The 21,294-nt window shown below is 38.5% G+C and overlaps 1 protein-coding gene across 3 annotated transcripts; it reads left to right on the top strand.

Moving 5' to 3' along the window:
• The first annotated feature begins 999 nt into the window (after positions 1-999).
• Positions 1,000-17,075, top strand: urm1 (ubiquitin related modifier 1). Of its 3 annotated transcripts, XR_014029255.1 has the most exons (6): positions 1,007-1,066; positions 3,411-3,481; positions 8,092-8,173; positions 9,027-9,075; positions 9,532-10,005; positions 16,972-17,075. XR_014029255.1 is itself a non-coding variant. In XM_081354006.1 (5 exons), exons 1-5 carry the CDS (start codon positions 1,032-1,034, stop codon positions 9,598-9,600), a joined length of 306 nt encoding a protein of 101 aa, XP_081210132.1. In that variant the 5' UTR covers positions 1,000-1,031; the 3' UTR covers positions 9,601-10,060. The 3 variants fall into 3 exon arrangements, 2 of the variants coding, with proteins under 2 accessions (XP_081210132.1, XP_081210133.1); XM_081354006.1 differs by lacking the exon at positions 16,972-17,075 and having other exon boundaries at positions 1,000-1,066; positions 9,532-10,060; XM_081354007.1 differs by lacking the exon at positions 9,532-10,005.
• The last annotated feature ends 4,219 nt before the right edge of the window (positions 17,076-21,294 follow it).

The following is a 21,294-nucleotide window of genomic DNA, read 5'->3' as shown; positions in this document are numbered from 1 at the left end:
GATTTATTTACGGACGGATCCGCTGGTGACAGCGCAGGAACAGCCTGTCATGTCCTGAACGGATAAGTGCATGTAAAGTGACTGGATTACATGTCTTGGTGCTTTAACACTTTGTCATCTAAATCTAGAGCTCATGCCGCATCCACAACCACACACACACTTATTCACACACATACACACCACTGATCTCATGTCACTGTCAGTCGTGTGCAACCTGCAAAGTTAACAACTGTGCTTTTAAAGAAAACACAGCAGAAGCCAGGATTTCTGAATTCAAGTGTACGTGTCCCATCCGTTTGGTTAACCGTGGTTATGCATTAACAACATATGAAGTGTACACATACCAGTCTGATAGTCCAAATTCATTGTTATAAATAGTATTTTTTGGAAGTCAGTCCCAAGTGTCCCCTCATGTGACTCTCCGTGGCCCCGGGGCCCCCCTTGCCCCTCATATTAGCACATGAATGGCCGGCTGCAAAGGGCCAGTTCATCCTCGGACGCCAACAGAAGGCAGGAGATTTGCAATTCAATCTGCTCGTAGTCGGGACAGACCTGTCAGCAGTGTGACAGAGGCGAGGGGGGGGCGGGGACCGCCACATCACTGCACCATACATCACGCTTGCCTGAGGAGACCGAGGGGACACTGTGGCAACATTTAAGTCACATTAAAAATAATTTTGTTTTAAATAGTTTTCCATTTAAATATATAAAACCTGCCAATAGACGACCAATACACACCGTATATAAAACATTATAATATAACATTATAATGTTTTTCATTAATCTGCAATTTAATATAACGTACATGACATATTTTAGATATTTTTAGACATGTTTTTAAATATTTTTACGAGGTAAACTTTAAATCAAGACATTTATCAGTTCTTTATAATGAATAATAGAGCAAATACCCAAAGAAGAACCCAGGCTTGTCTCTGAAGCAACACGAACCGTCCTCTCCGAATAGGATCATCAGAGGAAGATGTCATTTCCGGTGAGTGTGTGCGATTATTTCCGGGTTTTGCAGCAACATGGCAGCGCCCTTAGGTCTGCACCTGGAGTTTGGGTTTGTATTTATCGCTTTCTTTATTATTCATCACATTTCCTCGTGTTGCAGTGGTTACATTAGTGCACGTAATGGATGATCATTTTTCAAAACAATTCGACAGAAGCTTTGGCGATTGAACCTGGCTGGAAAACCCTGTTATTTGCTTAGCTGTTTAGCTGCCGTGATGACACGAAAACACAAAGTTTAATTGGTAAATTAACCTAATAGAAATAATTTCATGTTATTTATTTTCATGGAGCAGCGCGTGCTGATGGAGTTGTCGGAGCTGTCAATCATGCGGAGGTGGCGCGTGCGCTTCAAACCTTCGAGATAAATATTCTGCTTCACTCGCTTAAATTAACAAAGTAATAATCGATGTTGATGTGAACTCTGTGGGAAAAGCTTTATTCTTAATATAAATTTGGTTTCCTGATGTTTAACAGTGGTTAAATCAATAAGTGGATGTTTTAATGCAACACAGAGAAATATCAGCCAGAGCTTTTCCCCTCATGTCAACGGTTTGAGACACAATTCTTAAAAGAAATTAGATTTTATCTAGATTTATCCAGCAATAAACATTTCAAACAGTAGAACTTTGACCGAATGCACTGTTCTGTTCTGTTCTCTCTCACTTTCTGTCACTCTGATGCAATCGACGTTCTCACAACCTCATTACATTTTGCATATCACTTCATTGTGCAGTTCATTAGTTATAATCTTGTAAATGATGTTTGTGTTGCTTTTTTGATACAATCTTGTGTTAAAATGTTTTAATTCACTTATGCGGCAGAATAATGAGAGAAAAAGGTGTTTAAAATGGAAAGTTGGGTTGAGCATGTTGTACTGTGGGATACTGTGTTTTGACAAATGTCCTAGGCCATCAGAAAATTCTATGCATGCTGAAATGTTGCATACTGTGTGTGCATAGTACACATATATTACAAAAAACATCTGTATTATGGCAGTATGCTATTTCGAACATAGTGACAGAGAATGTCGATTGCATCAGAGTGACAGAAAGTGCGAACGTCTTTAAAATATATTGGCCAGAATTCATCGGGTGCAGAAAAATGTTGCATTCGGTCAAAGTTCTCACTGCTTTTAAGTCGCCACAGAGTCCTATGTGACTGTCGATGGACAGAGGTGGTGTTTGTGAGTGGCCTTTCTGAGGCTGGCACACAGGCTGGCTTCTCTCTGTACCGCTAGGGTACGGGCATCTCGCCAGGCCGGGCGATCTGGAGGACAACTGGGCATTCTCCAGGAGATGTGAGCTCTCTTTATTGGGTCTGCACCTGCTATATGAGTCCTACTCTGACTTCATGTCCCTGTCTGTTTTGTTTTTTCCCACTGACATGCACCTTCTCTCGATCTTGCACAGATCTCTGTCACTTACTGAGTTTGCGTTTATTAAATGCTGCTTAACTGGTTAGGTGAAAGTTAAGTAAAACAACTGTACAGTATACTGAGATGTTGTCTTCTTTGAAGTAGATCTGTTGGTCTGCGCAAATTCATTCGAATTTAGGCTAGGTGTTATGTAAGTTATGTAAATTCCTTTACAATAAAAAAGGAAATTACCAGAATCATACCTGAAAAATCTTCAAGAGTTTTAAAGGTAGGCAATTTTTTTCAGAAACACTTTTTGTTACACTGGTTGAAATTATTCACATCCTGATAGCAATCAATAATATAAGTAGTCTATATGTTAAAAAATGTACATATCTCATCTGTGGAAGTCTCAGGACCAAAAAAAATGTTCGTCTAATCATTGCATTCGGTCCGAGCTGTTCACATCCTCAGACTCGGATTTATGTGTTTCTTTGTCAACACTATCAACGGCGAAATGAATCTGCAGCAGTCAGGTGGTACAAATAAGAGCGCTTTAAGTTGTTTACGTTCATTATTATTGCAATGTTATGTGCTTCGAGACATGAGGTAGTTTAACACCCGTTTCTTGTGACGCTTTGCATACTCTGCTGTGTTTTGAAGGAGACGTGGCTTTAGAGACGCTCTGAAGGGAGGGTTGGATCTAATGCTTTCAAAGCTAACTCGCTATTGCTAGCCTCTCCGAATTTGCCTGCCCTACCAATAAGTCCTTAGTGCTATTCTGCCCCGCTTAAAAACATAAAATCAGCTTTAAAAAGTCTCTGTGACATTTGGCTAGTTCACCCAACTACCCTTTAAGGAAAAGAATCAGATGGGGTTTCTTATTTGTCATGGACTAGATGTTAAGTAAAGCTGCATGGAGGATACTGTTAAATGATTTTGGAAATGGGAGAACCTTCAATGAATATTATTATTGTTAAAAGCTCTACCTGTAAGAGGCATTAACAGCATTATATGCACTGTATTTTTCCTGTTTTAGAGGTGGAGCTGAACTTCTGTTTGATGGAGTGAAGAATCATCATGTGGTTCTCCCTGGCCAATCAGATCCCTGTGAGTATGCAAATATTGACCTCTTCTGTTGTGTTTGTGGAGTTTGCCAATGCAAGTATCACTGTTACTATTACCCCCCCCCTAACTAAAAGTATTTAAAGCATATTTCACCCAAAAATGAAAATCCTGTCATAATTTACTTGCTTTCATGTCGTTCCAAACTTGAATGATTCTATACTGTGAAATGTTTCAACAGTTTTTGTCCATATAATGAATGGAAATGGGGTATGTAAATGATGACAGAATTGAATGTTTTGGGTGAACTGTCCCTTTGGCCTTAAGCTTGTAACCTGTCCTGCACCATTTGTGTTAGTGACATAAACCTTAAATATAAATATAACTTGAGGACAGCAAAGCTACCACCAAGAACACCCTATATAGCAATGTACTAAAAAACATTCAGAATATCTCAACTGCATACCAACACAAGTTCTGCACAGTCAAACGCATGTTGTCTTCAGAAAATGTGAACATCTAGTTTGTTACTCTTTTCTTAAAAAAGTAAAGTTTTTACTGAAGTATTCTTTTACATCTAATGTATGAAAGATAAAGCACAGATGATGCTCTTATGGTTGGGTAATAATAAGAGACTTCTATCAGACTTCAAATATTTATCACCTTTTCTGTTTCAAACCAGTGCTTTACCATTCACAGTGCTGATGACTTAATTAGCTCCAAATATCTCTACCCTTTCTCTCCCAATACCAGAGATTCGGATATAGGATTCACTTATTGGCCTTATGCCCTTATAGAACGAAAGGAGGCCTTTTTTCTCTCTAGTACTCCTATAGAAGAAAGCCACACAAATCATACCAAATTATGTGCCTCTTTCTCCACATCTATCTCTTTTATTCTGCCGTCCCTCTCCCTGATGCCCTTTTCCCATTCGCCTCCTTTCCTCCCCTGACCTCTCAGAGCCCTGGTTCACACGCTTCCCTGGACACCTTTTCTTCCAGCCAGTCCTGCTTTCACTCTGACATTGGGCCAATGGCAAACAAGTGCCGGCCTGCCATCACAAATCGAGTTTTTTTCCCCCCTCCACCCCTCCCTCAGCAACAATGGAGCTGAGCCCCTTCTCCATACATCCCACCTCCCCCTCAACCACCAACATCTGTGAGCCTCCCTGTGCCCAGCCATTCTTCCCCTAACTGCTCCATTATTGGGCCCCTTTCACTTGTAAATGCAGCCAGTGATACTGTTGATGGATCTTTTATGCCTAGTGCTGGGGTCACAGGAAAGGTATGGAGAATGGAGGGCCAGTAAAGGAGGGAGGGACAATTGTTACAAAGCACTAAGTCCTTTTTGTGTGCAGTCATTTTTTGGGATGCCTGACAGTACAAATGCCCCACTCCTACAAACACCTTCCATTCCTACGGCTTCCTGGTGGGACATTTTGGTGAAAGCGGTGGGATGTTTGGTTGTGGGGGAGTGCTTGTATTGCCCCCTGTATTTAAGCAGTGAGTGGGTAACATGTTCTCTGCCATCTCTGGATTGGAAGGCAAGTCATTTGAGAGTCATTAGTGGAAAAGATGGATTGGTAAAGCAAGACCTTATATCCCATGCACATGCTCAGAAGTTCCTGGAGGAATTGTAGTTGACATTTTGGGATAGGGCAAGTGATTAGTAGATGATGGTGATCTCTACCGAGCAGGGAGGAGATTCCCAAATTTCATCCAACTAATCAGTATATTAATAGTTAGGATATAATGTTCCTTTAAGCCTACCATGTGGGTCAGTTTCCACACAGATTTAGTTGGTGGGTTATAAACCCTTTCTTTCCCTCAACTGGTAAATTCACAAAGTTAAGTTGTTAATAATGAGTTCTTCAAAGTCAACCTGGTAACTCAAGGATGATCTGTTTGGGAAAAAAAACATGGACGGTGTTCGTCCTTCACTTGAGGCCTGAGTTGTATTGAACAGGACTAGAACTTTTGGCCAAGTATGTCAGTATTTTGCATCCCTGTCCCAGCTCCGAGGTCGAGAACATTCAAATCTATGTGCACTTTGGTGGCCTTGCCAAACAAGAGAAGGGTCAAGCTCCATGGCACCGGAGTATCCACGACAACCTGTCCACAAAACGGACGACGGCAGGGAATGTGGCCACCAAGACCTTGCAGGGGCCTAGGGGATGACCTTGGAGCACATTTGAAGCCCATAGCCCATGTTGCATGTGTTTGGGCATGATTTGAGTACATCACGGATGGCTGGCTACGATTGCTAAGTCTGACACTGATGCTCTACACTAATCCCGCCTAAATTTTCTGTCCACTGGTCCAGACCTTTCTGAGTGATTGATGAGTAGTGCAGAGCCCCCCGCTGCCGGACACACACACACACGCACACATGATTGTCATAGAAACACCAACCCTCATATCCTGAGCAAGATGAATGACTTCATTCCCTCCCACCCAAAGATAGTGGTGATAATGATGATCGTCATGAAAAGAGAAAGGAAACGGAGAGAGTTAGCCAGCCACTATGCTACACAGACACCGCCACCCTCCCACGCAGGCTTTATCCCAGCATGCACCTGTCTGTGATGACGCATGCTCCCCCCTCCTAATCCTGTTTTGCCTCTGTATCTTCCTACCTCACCACAACCTATACAGTCCTTTTCGTCTGCCATTCTTCCCTTACCCCTACAAAAAAGAGGGTTAAGAAACATGGGGCGTCTTGTTGACCCCTCACTCTTTGCCCTTGGCTCACATAAACCACCCTTTGTTCGAAGCAGGAGACTTTTGCTTTGTTTTTGTTTTTTCAAGTTCTCCCAATCAAAGGAGTGATGTGGCTGAAAGTGATCACGTCTGTTTTTCGCCCCTGCTTTTGGTACTAGTCAATATTCATTGCGGTAGCTTAGCACTGAGGCAAGCATCACTCTTCTTTATAGGTTCAGGATTGTGGGCTAGCTGAGCTGCAAGGTACAACGATCGTTACACAACTGAAGAGGCTGACAGCGATCCAATTAACCTGAAACAGCCTCTGTTGCTCGACCCCTTCCTCTCGCTAAGAAGCACGCCACGCGCTTACAAGCGCACACACTTGCACGCATTGGTGCTGACATCTCTGAAAGCTTCAGTTCTGGTGGAAACTTGCCCAGTCAAGAGTATTGTATAGACCCTCGCTCCTGCACCCACTTGCCCTCTGCTTTCGTCCTCTTGCTAATTTGTCCTGGTCTAATTATACACGTTTGCATAGCCAGTTAGTCTTCTGGTCATCGTGTCCTCAAACCCATCAAGGGTTTCCCAACCCCCCTCACAGGTTCTCTGGTTCTAGTAACCACTGCCCACCTGAGACCTTATATATCCCTCCCAGCTGCTTGAAATGAGATGTGTGTCAGTAAAGCATCTTACTGTTAAATGTTGCCAAACTCCTCAGTTAATGGACCTCCTTTAAAAAATCATTTTTAGTTTATAGTCGAGATCTATGCTGACACACATAACACGTTGAAGTCTTGTTTCATCCTGTTTATATCCAAAGATTAGGGTAAGTTATCAAGGTTATGTTTTTTCACACAAGGATAAAACATGCACAGGGATCAGCAGCAGTATGGATGTTTGTGCAGGTGATTCTACCATGTGTTCAGATAGGGTGGGCAGGGCGGTAGTTATTTTTGATGTTTTTCAAAGCTCCGTCTCTGATGTCACATTTCCAAGAAGTGTGATGGCTTTTCATACGGGAAAAATTAGCGATCTTCAAGAGTGCAAAATACGGAAAATGCGCAATTTGCGTGCCCAGCCTTATGTCAACCGCAGCAAACTCGCAAACAATAAATTCAAACTCCTCCCCAGATCAAATGAAAACATCTCTCTCTTTCCTTCTTTCTCTCCCCCTCTTTCTCCGTCTTTGTCTCCACCACCCCTCCGAGCAGGAGACTGGTATGTTCCAGAACGGATGCTGATGATACAATGTTGGACATACTGACTTCTCCGCCATGTTGGGCAGCGGAGCTTCATTGCTCACACACACACACACACGTACAGATATAAAACGATTATCATCCATCATCACGCGCTTGTATTATCACAGAACACACAACACAAATCTTGAAGACTAAACTTTATTGCCCTTCAATTAGTGGAATTACATCCAATACCTTTGATCGGGTGATATTTGCATGGATTCTGGAGGAAAAAATGTGATTGTTTTACAACACCCACCAAGACATTCTAAGTCAAATTTTTGTAATGCCGCTTACAAATGTCGGCTTCTAGCACATTTTGTTTTCGTGGGGGGTGTGCAGACATCCTAGATTTAATTTGAATTCACATTGGCGCCCTGGGTTTATATCCATCAATCATCAACCCCCCACCCCCCCACCAATAGATATACAGCTTTTCGGTGCTAACCTTCTGTATTTTAAACTACCTATTCCAGTCACGTTTACCTGGTCTGATACGGCTACAGTTAATGGCGTCTCTGTGTTTACGAATCTGAATTTAATCGCCATCACTGCTGTATTTTCAATGGTGCTCAAAAATGACAGTGGGTGAGTCTATTCTTGATATACCTCCCCCACCTTGCCGTTCGAGGCTCTGTCGCGTCACATCGACCGTGGGGCTGGCTCACTGAACTCTGACCTGTGAACTCTGACCTCTGTGGTACTCTTACAGGGAACATGAAGCAGCTGCTGGCGTGGATTCGAGGGAACATGCTGAAGGAGCGCCCAGAGCTCTTTATGCAGGGCGACACTGTGTAAGTACACACACTTCGCAGATGCACGGTAAATACGTTACCGATGCAGGATGATGCTCAGACAAATATACACGCGCGCTGTAGACACACACTCGTCATAAATGCAGTGGCTACGTGTTCGCTGCAGATTCGCCGTGAGGTCAAGGAGGTAGAATCACACCACATTCCCTTTTGTGATGAAATACTTCACTTTTTTGAATGCATCAGGAATAAGAAATTATACCTTGCTTCCTCAGCCTTGAGTGGATGTTTATTTTTTGAAATTGTGATATAACAGGTTTTATAGAGAGAATCATCGTAAATGACCTTTATTGCCGTTATCAGCATGGACGTCCACCTGAAATACCTCTGATACACAGTGTATAGTCTTCAATGGCGTATACACCTCACCGTTGACTATTTAGCCGCGAGGGGCAACCCCCTTCACCTACATTAGCACCTCGTACTTCAGATATAAAAAAATATAAAATTCCTTATGATTATTAAAATATTTTCTTTTTTCATAATCTGAGTAGGCAGGTATTAATGGTTGGAAACAAAGCAAAATCCAAAGTGATATATTGTGTTATTTTATATAATGTTGTATTGTGTAATTGATTTCTGTAATTATAAATATTTTACTAATCTTTGTGAGAGGATTTTCTATGCATAGTCTTCATTGTGTTTCATGTTTGTACGAGAGAAGCTCTTTCAATTAATGAACTGCGGATGCAAGGGTCCTAGAAAACCGCAGCACTGGCGATATTCATTGTGTACATACAGGCTGCGTATTATTATTATCAGAGAGCTGCTTTACTGTCATGTTTTAGTGTAGCTCACATCACTTACATGAGCTCTTCTTTTTGACACACAGTAGACCTGGGATTCTCGTATTGATTAACGACGCAGACTGGGAACTAATGGTAAGACGGTGTGTGTATGTTCGTGTGTGTGTGTGTGTGTGTACAGTTCCTCAATCACTCCTTCCACTCTCTGTTTTAATGACATGCTCATTTTAGGTCCAGTGTCAGCTTCTCTTCATTCATCTAATGCACATAAAGGTTGTGCTGGGTTGTTCTTTCAGGAAAACATGTATTGGCATCAGACCGTAATTTAAAGTAACACAATCAATTGAAAAAAGTCAATGTCTCAACAACTGTCAATGACTAAAGCCTGCAAATCAAGTGTTGATTTAAACTTGCAACTCTTTCTAATGAATTCTACAATAATTCTAAATTCTAATGAATTTACAATAAATATGTACTTTTTTCTGGGTATATATTAGGTCTTCAGTGTAGAAATTTTTTAAGATGATATTTATGAGCCAAATGTTTTTTTTTTCGTTTTTTTTCTTGCATGTGCATCCATATCCCTTGCAGGGTGAACTGGAATACCATCTTCAGGACCAGGATAACGTTGTCTTTATCTCTACTCTTCATGGAGGCTAACTGACTCTAAAATGAATGCCACACCCATACAGAAGCCCCTCCACCCTTCAAAAGGTCAAATATCAGACGATCCATCAACAACGCCAAGGCCGATTTCAATCCCAGCCCGTGGGCTTTCCGACCAATCCGGTGAAAAGACTTTATTTTGGTTTTAATTCCAATAAAACGTAACATCACCGGGAATCTGGCTGCTGAGGGATATTCACTGTCCCGTACCTTACAGGAGCGTGGTGGGGTTACGATGGGGAGCAAGGGCTCATTAGGAAGGTCACTCTGTCTAGCCAGTGTCCAGATGGATTCTCTGGAGACATGATGGACCGCTTGCCCCATGTCAAATGGCTCCGTTATAATTTTCATTCATTTTCTGTTTGATGCCTTTACAGCTGTCAATTGTATGTTTTCTATGTAAGTCTATATTTCTTATTTTTTATCTGAATTAATAAATATTGTGTAAATTTTGCCACAATATTGTTTTCTTTGCACTAATTTGATTTTAAATTCAGTGCAATGGAGTATTTGAATAACAGTACACAGCCAGTACACATTAATGTTTTATATTTGTCATAAGCTTAGAAGGTTGATTATTTGATATTAAATATTTATGTGAGGGCAAGAGGTTTTATTACATTCCTACACTTCTTATAGACTGCTGTAGAATACCTGATAGTAGTCCTAATTCCACCTCTAAATATTATTTTGAAGTTTTGGGACGACCTATTCTTTTAGCATATAACATCGTACAGATAAAATGGCTCTTCTCTAGTCAAATGAGGTATTATCTTTTCAGTTTGATTTACGTATACAACCTTTATATAGAATATTCATTAGAATAAACTATAGGATTATGGCGGGAGGTCGAGCACAAATCTCTTGGCTGAAGACTCGATTTGCAACGGAAACCCGTATGATAATAGTAACACTATAATACAGATGCTAATGATGTCGAGGGAGAAATGCGTGATGTCAGTGTTGGAGTGTGTGTGTGGTGTGGGGTGAAAGGGGGAATACTGGGGTAAACATGCTTCTCCTGCAGTGTGACCTGTTGGGAGGCCACGAGTCAATTTCTCTGTTATTAAAGACACTTCCTACAGAGATTTAAAAGTTGGCTTATAGGCTATGTCTTCCACACTTTTTCGCTTATTTTTCAATACGTTATTTATAATGATGATTAGAACTACAAATGTTATGTGCTTTAGGCCTACTTTTCATGTGTTTGTTTTGGTTTTTAGCATAAACGGACAAAATATTATATTACTAAATATAGCCTATTATAAAATGTATATTTTTGTCCTCATTCTATAGTAGGCCTAATTAGTTTGAAAAAAATGGTCTATTAGCTTACATTCTAAGAGTAGCCTAAGCTACATTCTTAAAATTTTTAGTCTAAATAATCTTTATAACCTGGTGCGAAGTGAACTTAAGATGCAAGAGATTTAACGTATATTTTATACTTAGCTCTATTAATTGCACACTATCGTGGTATCTGGCTGTTTTAAAATTTCACCGTCGTTTATATTGTTATTTTTATTGTTTTATTATTTTGATGCAGAATGGATTTAACCCACTTGATTAAGCACCATTTAGGCTATTGTTATGGTTTTAACGATACAACTATTAATTAATTTCCAAAAATAATACTAGGCTACAAACACAAGCTATACGAATATGTAACTTTATGTAGAAATTACAATGTAGATCTTATAACAACGTCAAAGTAACAATTTCAATTACGTATCTTACTAAATTAATGGTTTAAACTATTGTTAGACGACGAGATTAAATAGCCTACACCGATTTTACAAAATGGAGCACGGTAAGCCATTTTCCTCCATTGAAGAAAGAAAAAAAAAAACTCAATAGTGTGAAGTATCGTAGCCAAAAGCCTAAAATATATTTATATAGGCCATTTGAAAATGAACATAACGCAGAAATGGTAATTTAGGCCTATACATTCCGAATTATGTCTTGTTATTATGTCGGACTAGGCTAGGGCTATGTAGGCTAGCAACATTTCAGCCTTTAAACAAAAAAAAAAAAAATTAATATTAGTTTATTTTCACACATTCAAAATCGTGATTTCTCGATCATTTAAACTATAATTATGGTGTCTCGTATTTATATCAAATAAACTATTTGTGTCTTGACACTTTTGTATGTTAAGACCTGAAACTAAATGCTAGCTACAAAGTAAACAGCCTACTGAATGTTTACTACCTCTCTATTGAATCACCAGTTTATCAGAATATGATTGTATTAATACATTAATTAGCATTCAGCCATCATTTTTGGAGGCCCGTGCTTCCATCGGAGCTGGTTTAGTCAACGGCTGCACGTCGATAACCGTTAGAAGTGCGCCATCGGCAGGCAAGGCAATAGCATTTTTCAAAAACGTCTCAACACAACAGCGACAGAAAAAAACCACCACCGACATTTCTTAAGACATGTATAGCCAAAGCATAGTCCTATTCTGATCTGTTTTATTTAGAATTTATTAGCAGTCAAATTGAAATCTAGAACATTTTGAAATCAGCGAAGGGAAAAATTGGCTACTTTGATTTAGCAGATTATGTAACTTTTTATGAATTAATTTCTCTCTAAACAGTCAAGATAGGCCTCCCCGCATAACCCTTTAAGGGTGGCCTCAATCATTCGGTTTAAAATCGTTAAATAGTTATATTTCGTAAATGCGAGTACCAAAACGTTTGTCTGGCTTGTATCCACAGTCGTCAATGTGATTAAACTTCTGCTGTTAATAAATTACGCTGATATTATTCAAGGCTCGCCTAATTCAAAGAACTTGTGGGGCCCAGCAGGCCCAGCATTTAACTTTAATCACAATTAAAGACAGATTAAGTTTATGCTCAAACAAAAGAGTAAATTGAAATGAGTGGAAGTGCACATGTGTTTCGAATGAATTTTAAAGCAGTATTTCTTTTGGTTTCTCAACCACACATGGTGCAGGTGCAAAGGTTTAATTCGCCCTCAAGTCGGTGCTTTCGAATCAAACTAAATCCCGTTGGGGCGTTGCACATTTTGGTCTTCTGTTTTTCGTTTTCAAAAACGTCACTGAAACTACTTTGTAGTGTAATTAGCAGTTTATTGATTCAGCAAGTGGAACGTATAGTTACCAATACAATCAATCGACTGTCTGAAATGGAATATCAAATTAAGGCAAAACAACTATTTACCGACAGCTGCCCGCTGTTAAACTGCGTTTAGCCAAATGATTAAAGAACATTCATTTTCAAATGAATTTTTTGTGTTAGTCCTATAAAATCAGGCAGATGCCAACACACACACTTATTTTGCCTGACAGTCTCATACAGGCCTAGTGTGCGTTGAAACACACAGACAAATTTACTGTAAAATACAACATTATAAAGACAGTTGGCAAACCAAAACATTATCTGGAGTGATGCAAGTATGAGGCCGAAAATGAATTCAGTAAATGGCGTTTTAGTTCAGTCCGTTTGATGGAAAAGTCCTTCACCATGCAGCTTTGGGCAAAAGATGGCAGTCTGCAGTGAATGAGAAACTCAAGCATGCTCACTGCATTTTCCCACCATGCTGTTATAATCAGCGTGACTTTTTATTCACTTACCCTTCACAATGAGAAAAGCATAAATACTATCACGAACAAAACAAGTCTTACAATCAACGAATTTCGTTTGGGAAGTTGATTAAATATGCTATAACTTGAGCAACATTCAAATAACCACTGCTGTCCTACATACAGCCTTTTTCGTTTCAACGAAAATAAACAATATTAAATTTCCCAGACGAATATGATCAAGGATGCGAAAGCATAAAACAAAAGTGTTTGGATAATTATTTTAATGTATTGCATTTTCTAAGGAACATTAATTCAAAATTACGTGAATAAAGTCAAATAATCGTCCCTGTATCATAATGAGCATCTTACCTTTAGCGAAACTTTACGAAAATTAATATTTAGTGTTGCTACAATAGAATCAGACAGCAGGGCCTATATGTCCTCCAGAACGAAGATGTTGAATCTCCAGCAACAGATGTCCAGGCACAATTCTTGGATTTCAATTATATTTGACAAGAATTGCGTTTGGACAATCAATCTCTGGGACCATTTGAAAGGAATAATTTGGTCACAACACACATACAACAACAAAAAAAATATCTATTCCACGTGTAAACCAAAATACTATCTCTCATTGTGTCCCTGTGGCTGTTGGGCCTAGTAGATTTTCACACAAAATTTAATTCTAGTATAAGCCTGTTTAAAACACGTTCGTTCCGCATTTCCCATTCTTTGAATTAGCCTACCTCAAGAGGCAAAAGTAGCCTATATCGGGTTGTTTGTTGTAACGAAATAAACAGACAAACTGACGTTAGTTTATATCTCTCGTACGTACATTTTACCTCAGAATTAACGAACGATTTCTACTTCTGTTTTCTTAATTTAAAAAAAAGTTGCAATCGGTCTTTCATCTCAGGAAAAAATAATAAAGTCGGGTTCTAACCTACAAACAACAAACTTTAATTTAATCCACAGTAAAATTTTAAACTTCGAACGCATTCTATCTTCCTTTTAGAAAACATATCCTTTAAGAGGGTTAAAAGTTTGACGCTCTTACAGTGCGCTTTAAAAAAAATGTAGCCTATAAATCACACCAAATGCAAAACCTCAGATCACCGCATAAGAACAAGAAACACTTAAAAAAAAAAAGAAATAAAATAAAATCAGCAAATGAGCTGTTTTGTAAAGTCCTTGTAACAGAAGCAGCTCTTCGCCATTTCTGCACCTGTAAGGGCGCACATCTTTGTAGTTCCACCTCTCGACATCAAGCAATATCATCATCTGATACTGCCAAAGACCGAAAAAACTATCAAAAACCATTTCCAGTCGAGTCATTTCGATACTTGTGCTGCCCGTAGTGTGATGATGTTATAGAAAAGCCTCTTCTTACAACGCAATGGTGATGAAAATGCGAGGAAGCCTCTGTCCTGTGCGCGCGAGCGCTGTATCCTCACTAACGCAAGCGGAGAAAATGGTCAAATGCAGGAAGGAGGGATGCGTTGGGTCGTTCGAAGAGTCCGCACGCCCTCAGCAATGCCTTGATGGGACGGTTCTTATGGAATGGCACAGACTATCACGTTCCTATGAAGGCTTTTCTCAGGCTCTCGTAACAATACCGGTGTTGCCACGACGAACGGCGAGAGGGAGTGGGGATGATCTTCGCTTGGTACTGAATTTGAATAACACCATGGGGTGATAAATGTCCATTGTGCTGTAGAAGTAATGAATCTCCACTGTCTTCTATTGCACACAAGCCAGCAGCTGCGAGCGAGGGACCAGCAGCCTCTTAAAGACACAACAGCCCCATTTTCTCCCAACAGTGATCACAATCCATACACTGTTTATTCTGTTTACACACACTGCATGACGTTTGTTTTCTGGACACCTTTATGGGTGAGGAAAGCTAGTACAACGCTGTAACCAGGCACTTACGTAAAATACGTGACCACTTGATCATTTTAAAACAATAGGTCTAAATGTCTTATAAAAACGAGAAAATAATAATAGCCTAATAATAATAATATTGTTGTTGTTATTATTATTTATATGATACATTAGTTTGAAGACATTTTTTATTTTTATTTTGCAAAAAAAAGAGTTTGCCGAACTAAGAGAAAACTAATATAGCCTATCGTAAAAATCCATGGTTTTAGTAGGCCTAGGCCTGTTGTCAACTGTAAATTTAAATTTAGCAAAAACACGATTTTTCTTGCCACGACCAAGAATTATAAATATATACACGTAGCTAAATATAAGCTATAAATACATATAATATGCCTTTAGCCAAGCTACTTGAGAGGTGAAATCACTGCATATTTTGGGTGACAAAAATTGGCATTTGACGACCAGGGATTATTTTTTGGTTTTAATCCAAGTTTGTTTGCTTGTTGTTAAACCACCATCCACCATAGGCCTAATGGTTTTATGGTATTTGCAACAGCCTAAATGCATATTTTTTTACTTAGAGACCAACTCCCTAAACGTTCTCTTATGATAAACCTATTTTAGTACACTGCTTTACCTCAGACAGCGCTAGAACACTTCGCTTTTTCTAGCGCTTTTTCTTGTGTGGATTTTCTGGCGAGGTAGGCCTACCTGAAAGAGAAACATTGAAGGTTATTTACTACTTCTACCACTCAACCTACAATAATAAGCCTTCAAATGTTAGCAAAGTACTGAGTTAAAATATCCAAAACACTCTAGAGAGCGCTCAACCCGTCAGCGTGACAAGCGCGAGCTGAAGGATCCCCTCGCTGTCTTTTTCTCCTAATAAATCATGGCCTAACTCCCGCCTCCTGGGCACTGCTCCTCCCTCTTAAAGTGAAACTATTTTATCCTTTCATCTGTCTCTCTGAAGTAAGCGAGTTAACCTCCTCTTCAGTTCCGCGGGGTGTCTTGCCCGCGTGCAATCCATTGCTCATTTGGCGCTAAAAGAGTCTTTCCTGCTGCCGCCTTTTCACAGGCGCTTCACGAGCGTCAATCCTGCTGAGTGCCTATACTTGAGAGGGTTAACCGCTATCCACAGATATAATACTCATTTAATAGAAGCATTAATGGAACCCCATTGGCATTTAGACGTAATTTATGGCTTTTGTGTAGTTTAAGTAAGATGTTTATGCTTTTGATTACATTTTAAAGACAAAGTCGGTGCTAGCTGACGCACTTATTATTAGCTGCTTGAGCGAATGTTAGAATAAAAAGAAAAAAGGTTGCGTTCTAATTAGAACCCTAGTGTTATTGACTAATTTTTAAAGAACGCTTTATGCGAAAAAGTTCTAGGCGTATATGGAAAAATGTCTTAAATGATTGCATTTTTTTTTTCTTGGGATAAAAAGTATGTTTAGCCTACTAGCTGCTAAATCATAAAATGTAATTAAAATGAGAAATGAATGAAAACGAAATTAATTAGGCTACTTAAAACTGAATCCATAAAATGATCCCAATGGGAACCCCTAAAAGGTTCTACACTCTAAAAAAAAGGTTCTTTAGAAACAGTTCTATTTAGATTTGTATTGTCTGAAATGGTTCTTTGTGTTAGAGTTTAGGGTTCTTTATTCCCGCCTTTTTGTTTTTCAAATTTGTAACTGTCAACTCCACCTCATTACTCATTTTCTAGTGCTCAGCCATTCAATTAGCCATTATAGACTGTCAACACACTCTCAATGAGTAATTTATTTATTTCTTATATAAATTTGAACTTTACATGTATTTACTGGTTTCCTAACAATAATGTATTTTTCTCTTTTTAGTTTAACAGAACATGTAAGTGTGAGCAGCTCTGCAAGGATACTAACTCTAAATTCAATTGTGTATTTCAGTTGCTGTCATGTACCATAACCTCATCATCCGCAGAGAGAAACTGCCACTCACACACATAATGATGGAAATGAAGACATCATAATGGATTGTGAAGATATTTCACTGGAACTTGGTCTTTATCTATATCATGTTCAATGTCAACTGTTATTATTAATGTATTCAGCTAATAAATGTTCTTAGAGCACTGTCATTTTTTTCTACAATTTGTCAATAAAAAAATAAAAGTAGGCTACGTAATTGACACAACATGCTATATATATATATATATATATATATATATATATATATATATATATATATATATATATATATAGCATGTTGTGTCAATTAGGTACTTTTATTTTTTGTATATAATTAATAATTTTTATATATAATTATTATTATTATGTAAAACCCAAATAGAGGCAACAAGATATTATAAGACCAGGCAGATATAAGAGGAAAAAAATCTTAATAAATAATATACAAAAACAATATTATTAATATGAAGATACTAATATACAAATGAATATAAACTAGAACCTTATTAAAATGGTTCTATTTAGCACCAAAAAAGGGTTCTGCTACAAGTTTGTTAAAGCTGAAGAACCCTAATTTGGTTCTGTTTAGAACTTAAGAATGATGCACCACAGAACCCTTTAAGGTTCTATATAGAACCTTTTTTCTAGAGTTTAGGGGTTATTTTTGAAAGTCAGTTTATACAAGGCTTAACTAAAAAGCTGTTTAACATTTACAGTTCAGTTCACTCCATAAATGACAACTTTGTGTGATGACATGAAAACAATATGCAGAAATGTAATTGATTGTATAACTGGATAATTGGATAATTGTTGTAGTTAAACTGCAAAGCAAAAAAAAAAGAATGTGAGTATAGTTTATTTTTTTAACCCAACTGCTATGTACATATATATTTGACATTGGAATAGAATTCACAAAAAAGTATAATGTTTTTGAAAAAGAAAAAAAGAAAAAAAGTACTGGTTTTACACCAGTAAGTTGTTGCGTTCTATATGCTCTGTAGTAAAAAATTATATGGTCAATAGGTTATGACAACATGTGTTTTACATTGCTTTAACTCATCAAAATAAGTTAATATAAAGTTATACAAGATTAAACTCATTTTTTTTAAAGTCAGTTTAATGTTATTTAAGTTGAAATGACTTAAACATCCAAGTTGATTGTACTTAAAAATTTAAGGCAGTGACTTTTTTTTAACAGTGAGCTTATTTGCATTGTTGTACTCAACAAATTTGAAACTCAGATGCAACAAACCTCTAGCAGGGAGAAAAGTACACAAAACTCAAGTTGCCCAGTGGGCCAGCTGGGCAGGATATTGTCAAGTCATGCACATCAGGACAGTGGGAAACATTGATTTGTTTTGGCACTGTGCTTTCCCTATTCACAGATAAATGTTTAACCCAGAAGCTGAAAGGAGCAGTGGGGGAGAGGAGTCCAGATCCACGGGATAGGCAATGAAACTACCCCTCTGAGGAAAGGAGGAGGACGGGGAACAATGGACCAGGGAGAATTCTGAAATAAGCCTGACCAGATGAAAACATCTCAAGCGCGTTATATACGCTAAGCAGGACAGGGTGGATCAATGTACACCTCCGACCATCTGTGGAAAGATGCTTATAGAGGATTGTGAGCTACAGAAAATGTAACAGCTTTCTTTATGTATCGACTGTAAATTACCATAAAGGACCATTTGTTCACTTTCATTCTGTTATTGACATTTTTCACTTGCGTTCATTTATTGAAGGCCTAATTCAGCCAACATATTACACAACATGCAGAAGTGGTCTAAATGAACTATAACTGTAAATCGCACCTAATGTGACTGTGTCTGATGACGAAATGCTCTGTGTTTCTCTTTTGTGCTGGGAATTATGATGATTGCTGTACACTGCAGATTTGGTATTTGTGTGTGCCAGTGTGTTTTATCTGGGTGACTGAAATTGAAGTTGTCACGTTTAAGTTATGTGTGTCTAAAAAGGCTCAATGTTGTTTCCAATAAAACAATATTCTTCACGCCGTTATTATCACAGTTTATATTTCATTGCTCGCCATTGGCTTTATTCCATCACAACTGCATTATAGATTTTCTTCACATAAGTGCAATCTATAAATAGTATAGAGTATCTGCCTGGGCTGGATATATTATAGAACAAAACGATGCGAACAACAGCCCCAAGATATCTCCTACATTGACCATCTTTATGGCATTTATGATTTCACGAGAAACATCAGTTCCTCGATATAGATTCACCGTAGTTTTTTGTAGTGAAAAGCTTCAGATTTGAAACACTGAGTGATGTTTTCACTGTTAGATGAATAATAGTTAATTGATAATATGCTGTAATGTGCTATAATAGTCAATTAGCTAATATGTTGTTGTCACTTTATGTCATTTACTTTATTAGTAGTGTTTGCTTGGGAAGTGTCATTATTACCATTGCTCACACTTTTACAACTTGTGTTACAGATCTGAAAGAAAAGGGGATGCATCACATCAAATACTTTTCAAAGTAATCAGACCTGTTTTAAATCCCATAGGTTTACATTAAAACATGGACCTAATCCATATCACAGTCCCTATGTGGGATATTGAGTACATGCGTGTTAAATATTTGATGACATCATCAAAGATAATGGCATTATTAAGTGTGTGAATTAATTTCTGGCACTCCTCTGGTTTCCAGCATTCCGGACGCTTCTTGTTAACTTCCGGAACCCCATGATTACTTGGCAAACTGGGGAGAGGGGGAGTGTATACAGTCTCTTGCTCTCTCTTTCTCACTTTCTCTTGTCCCCCCCTCTCTTCACTAAGAGGGGAAAAAAGCACAAATTCTTTCACTGTGGTTGGCTGGTTGCCAGGCAACACGGACAGTAAGTGAAGCAGCGGTGACTTAGGTTAAAGAGGCTACTGGGAAATTCATTCCTCGTTGTAGGTTTCATAGAGCCTCCGTGCTTAAAGTACACACATCCACTCCAACAGCACTCTCGACAAAGCCACCAACACAAAACACTACAACAACAACAACAGATTCTGGCTTTTCAACATGATTTCAGTTGTGCCCTAATCGGTTTGTGAGAATTCGTAGTCATGCATTGTCCATTCACAGAAGTCAAGAAGACACAGTGCAAATAAAACTTCACAGGAGCCTTCGCGAGAGTGCTTTCATTTTGAAATGAACACCGCTGGATAGTTCGTTTAAAGGAGCTGACTGCAACTCTTGAAAAAGGACTTAATTAGGCCATAATGCCATTTGCTAGCTGTTAAATCATAGAGAAAGTAATAAAGCAATAGAGAATATGGCACTGTTTGTGTCATGAAACCGAAGGATTCACACAGGTAAAATAATCAACAGGTTTATTTGCAGAAGTATGTGATGGAAGCAGGAGAGTAAATGATGAATGTAGTGTTCAGGATGGATATCTGGATGAGTAATGGTCTTATCTGTTGCAGGTTCGGAAATGGAGATCGAGGCAGATGACTGAAGACAAAACGCTCTGGTAGGTATCGTGCAGGTAAGGAGTCAGGTTAGTGTTCTTTGAGGGAACGACGAGACCAGACAATGGTGAACAGTGGGAAGAGTTATGTAGTGCTGGGTGATGATCAGTGAAGATTGGTGACAGTGCTGTTGATGTTGACTGTGATAGTTTGGAGTAGGCTACTCAGGCGCACTTGGTCTCAACATTAGGCAAATTGCACTAGTCTGTGCATATGTTGTCCACAGAAGCCAAGAAAACCTTTCTGTAGTTACTGATAAAAGTTACAGAACAAAATTATAATAAATCACTCACACTTATACTGTTCAAAACCTTTCATTCTTGTGAGCAGCAAAAAACAACAAAGATGTTTTGAAGGATGTTCATGCTCTGTTCCTGAAAGCAGACAGTGACTGTCACACTCCACAAAAATGCACCATAAAACAGAAGTTAACTCAACCATGAAAAGTATGGATTTGGAGCAATATGAATTTGACAGACTTCATCTTTGAGTGAACCATCCCTTTAAGTTGTTCTTCATTGAAGTCTCTCTGCTGTAGATCTTAAGTCGTGATGAAACGGAAGTAGTGACAGATCTTTTCTTCTTGTGACGAGGTTCCGTTTTTGGCATTTTGATTAAACATAATGAGGTCAAAACCTATTTTAAAAATGAAACACAGGTGACATGCATTTACATAATGGATTCATTTTCATTTTTAATTTTAATAAAAAAATACATTTTAAAGCCAACTTTAAAATCTCATTCGCAGTTATTCAAATATAGAACATTGTGTTACAATGTTAAATTTGTAGCAATGTTACTCTGGGTT

Source organism: Scardinius erythrophthalmus, assembly GCF_964197995.2.
Source record: "Scardinius erythrophthalmus genome assembly, chromosome: 23".
Taxonomy (NCBI): domain Eukaryota; kingdom Metazoa; phylum Chordata; class Actinopteri; order Cypriniformes; family Leuciscidae; genus Scardinius; species Scardinius erythrophthalmus.
The sequence above is the reverse complement of the archived record's forward strand: the minus strand, read 5'-3'. Positions and strand labels throughout refer to the sequence as shown.

Bases quoted from the DNA above. Each gene is read 5' to 3' on its own strand.
- urm1 (XM_081354006.1), top strand. From the start codon at position 1,032: ATGGCAGCGCCCTTAGGTCTGCACCTGGAGTTTGG. The intron at 3,482-8,091 runs GTGAGTATGCAA...GTACTCTTACAG, and splicing joins CCCTGGCCAATCAGATCCCT to GGAACATGAAGCAGCTGCTG. The intron at 8,174-9,026 runs GTAAGTACACAC...TTTGACACACAG, and splicing joins TTTATGCAGGGCGACACTGT to TAGACCTGGGATTCTCGTAT.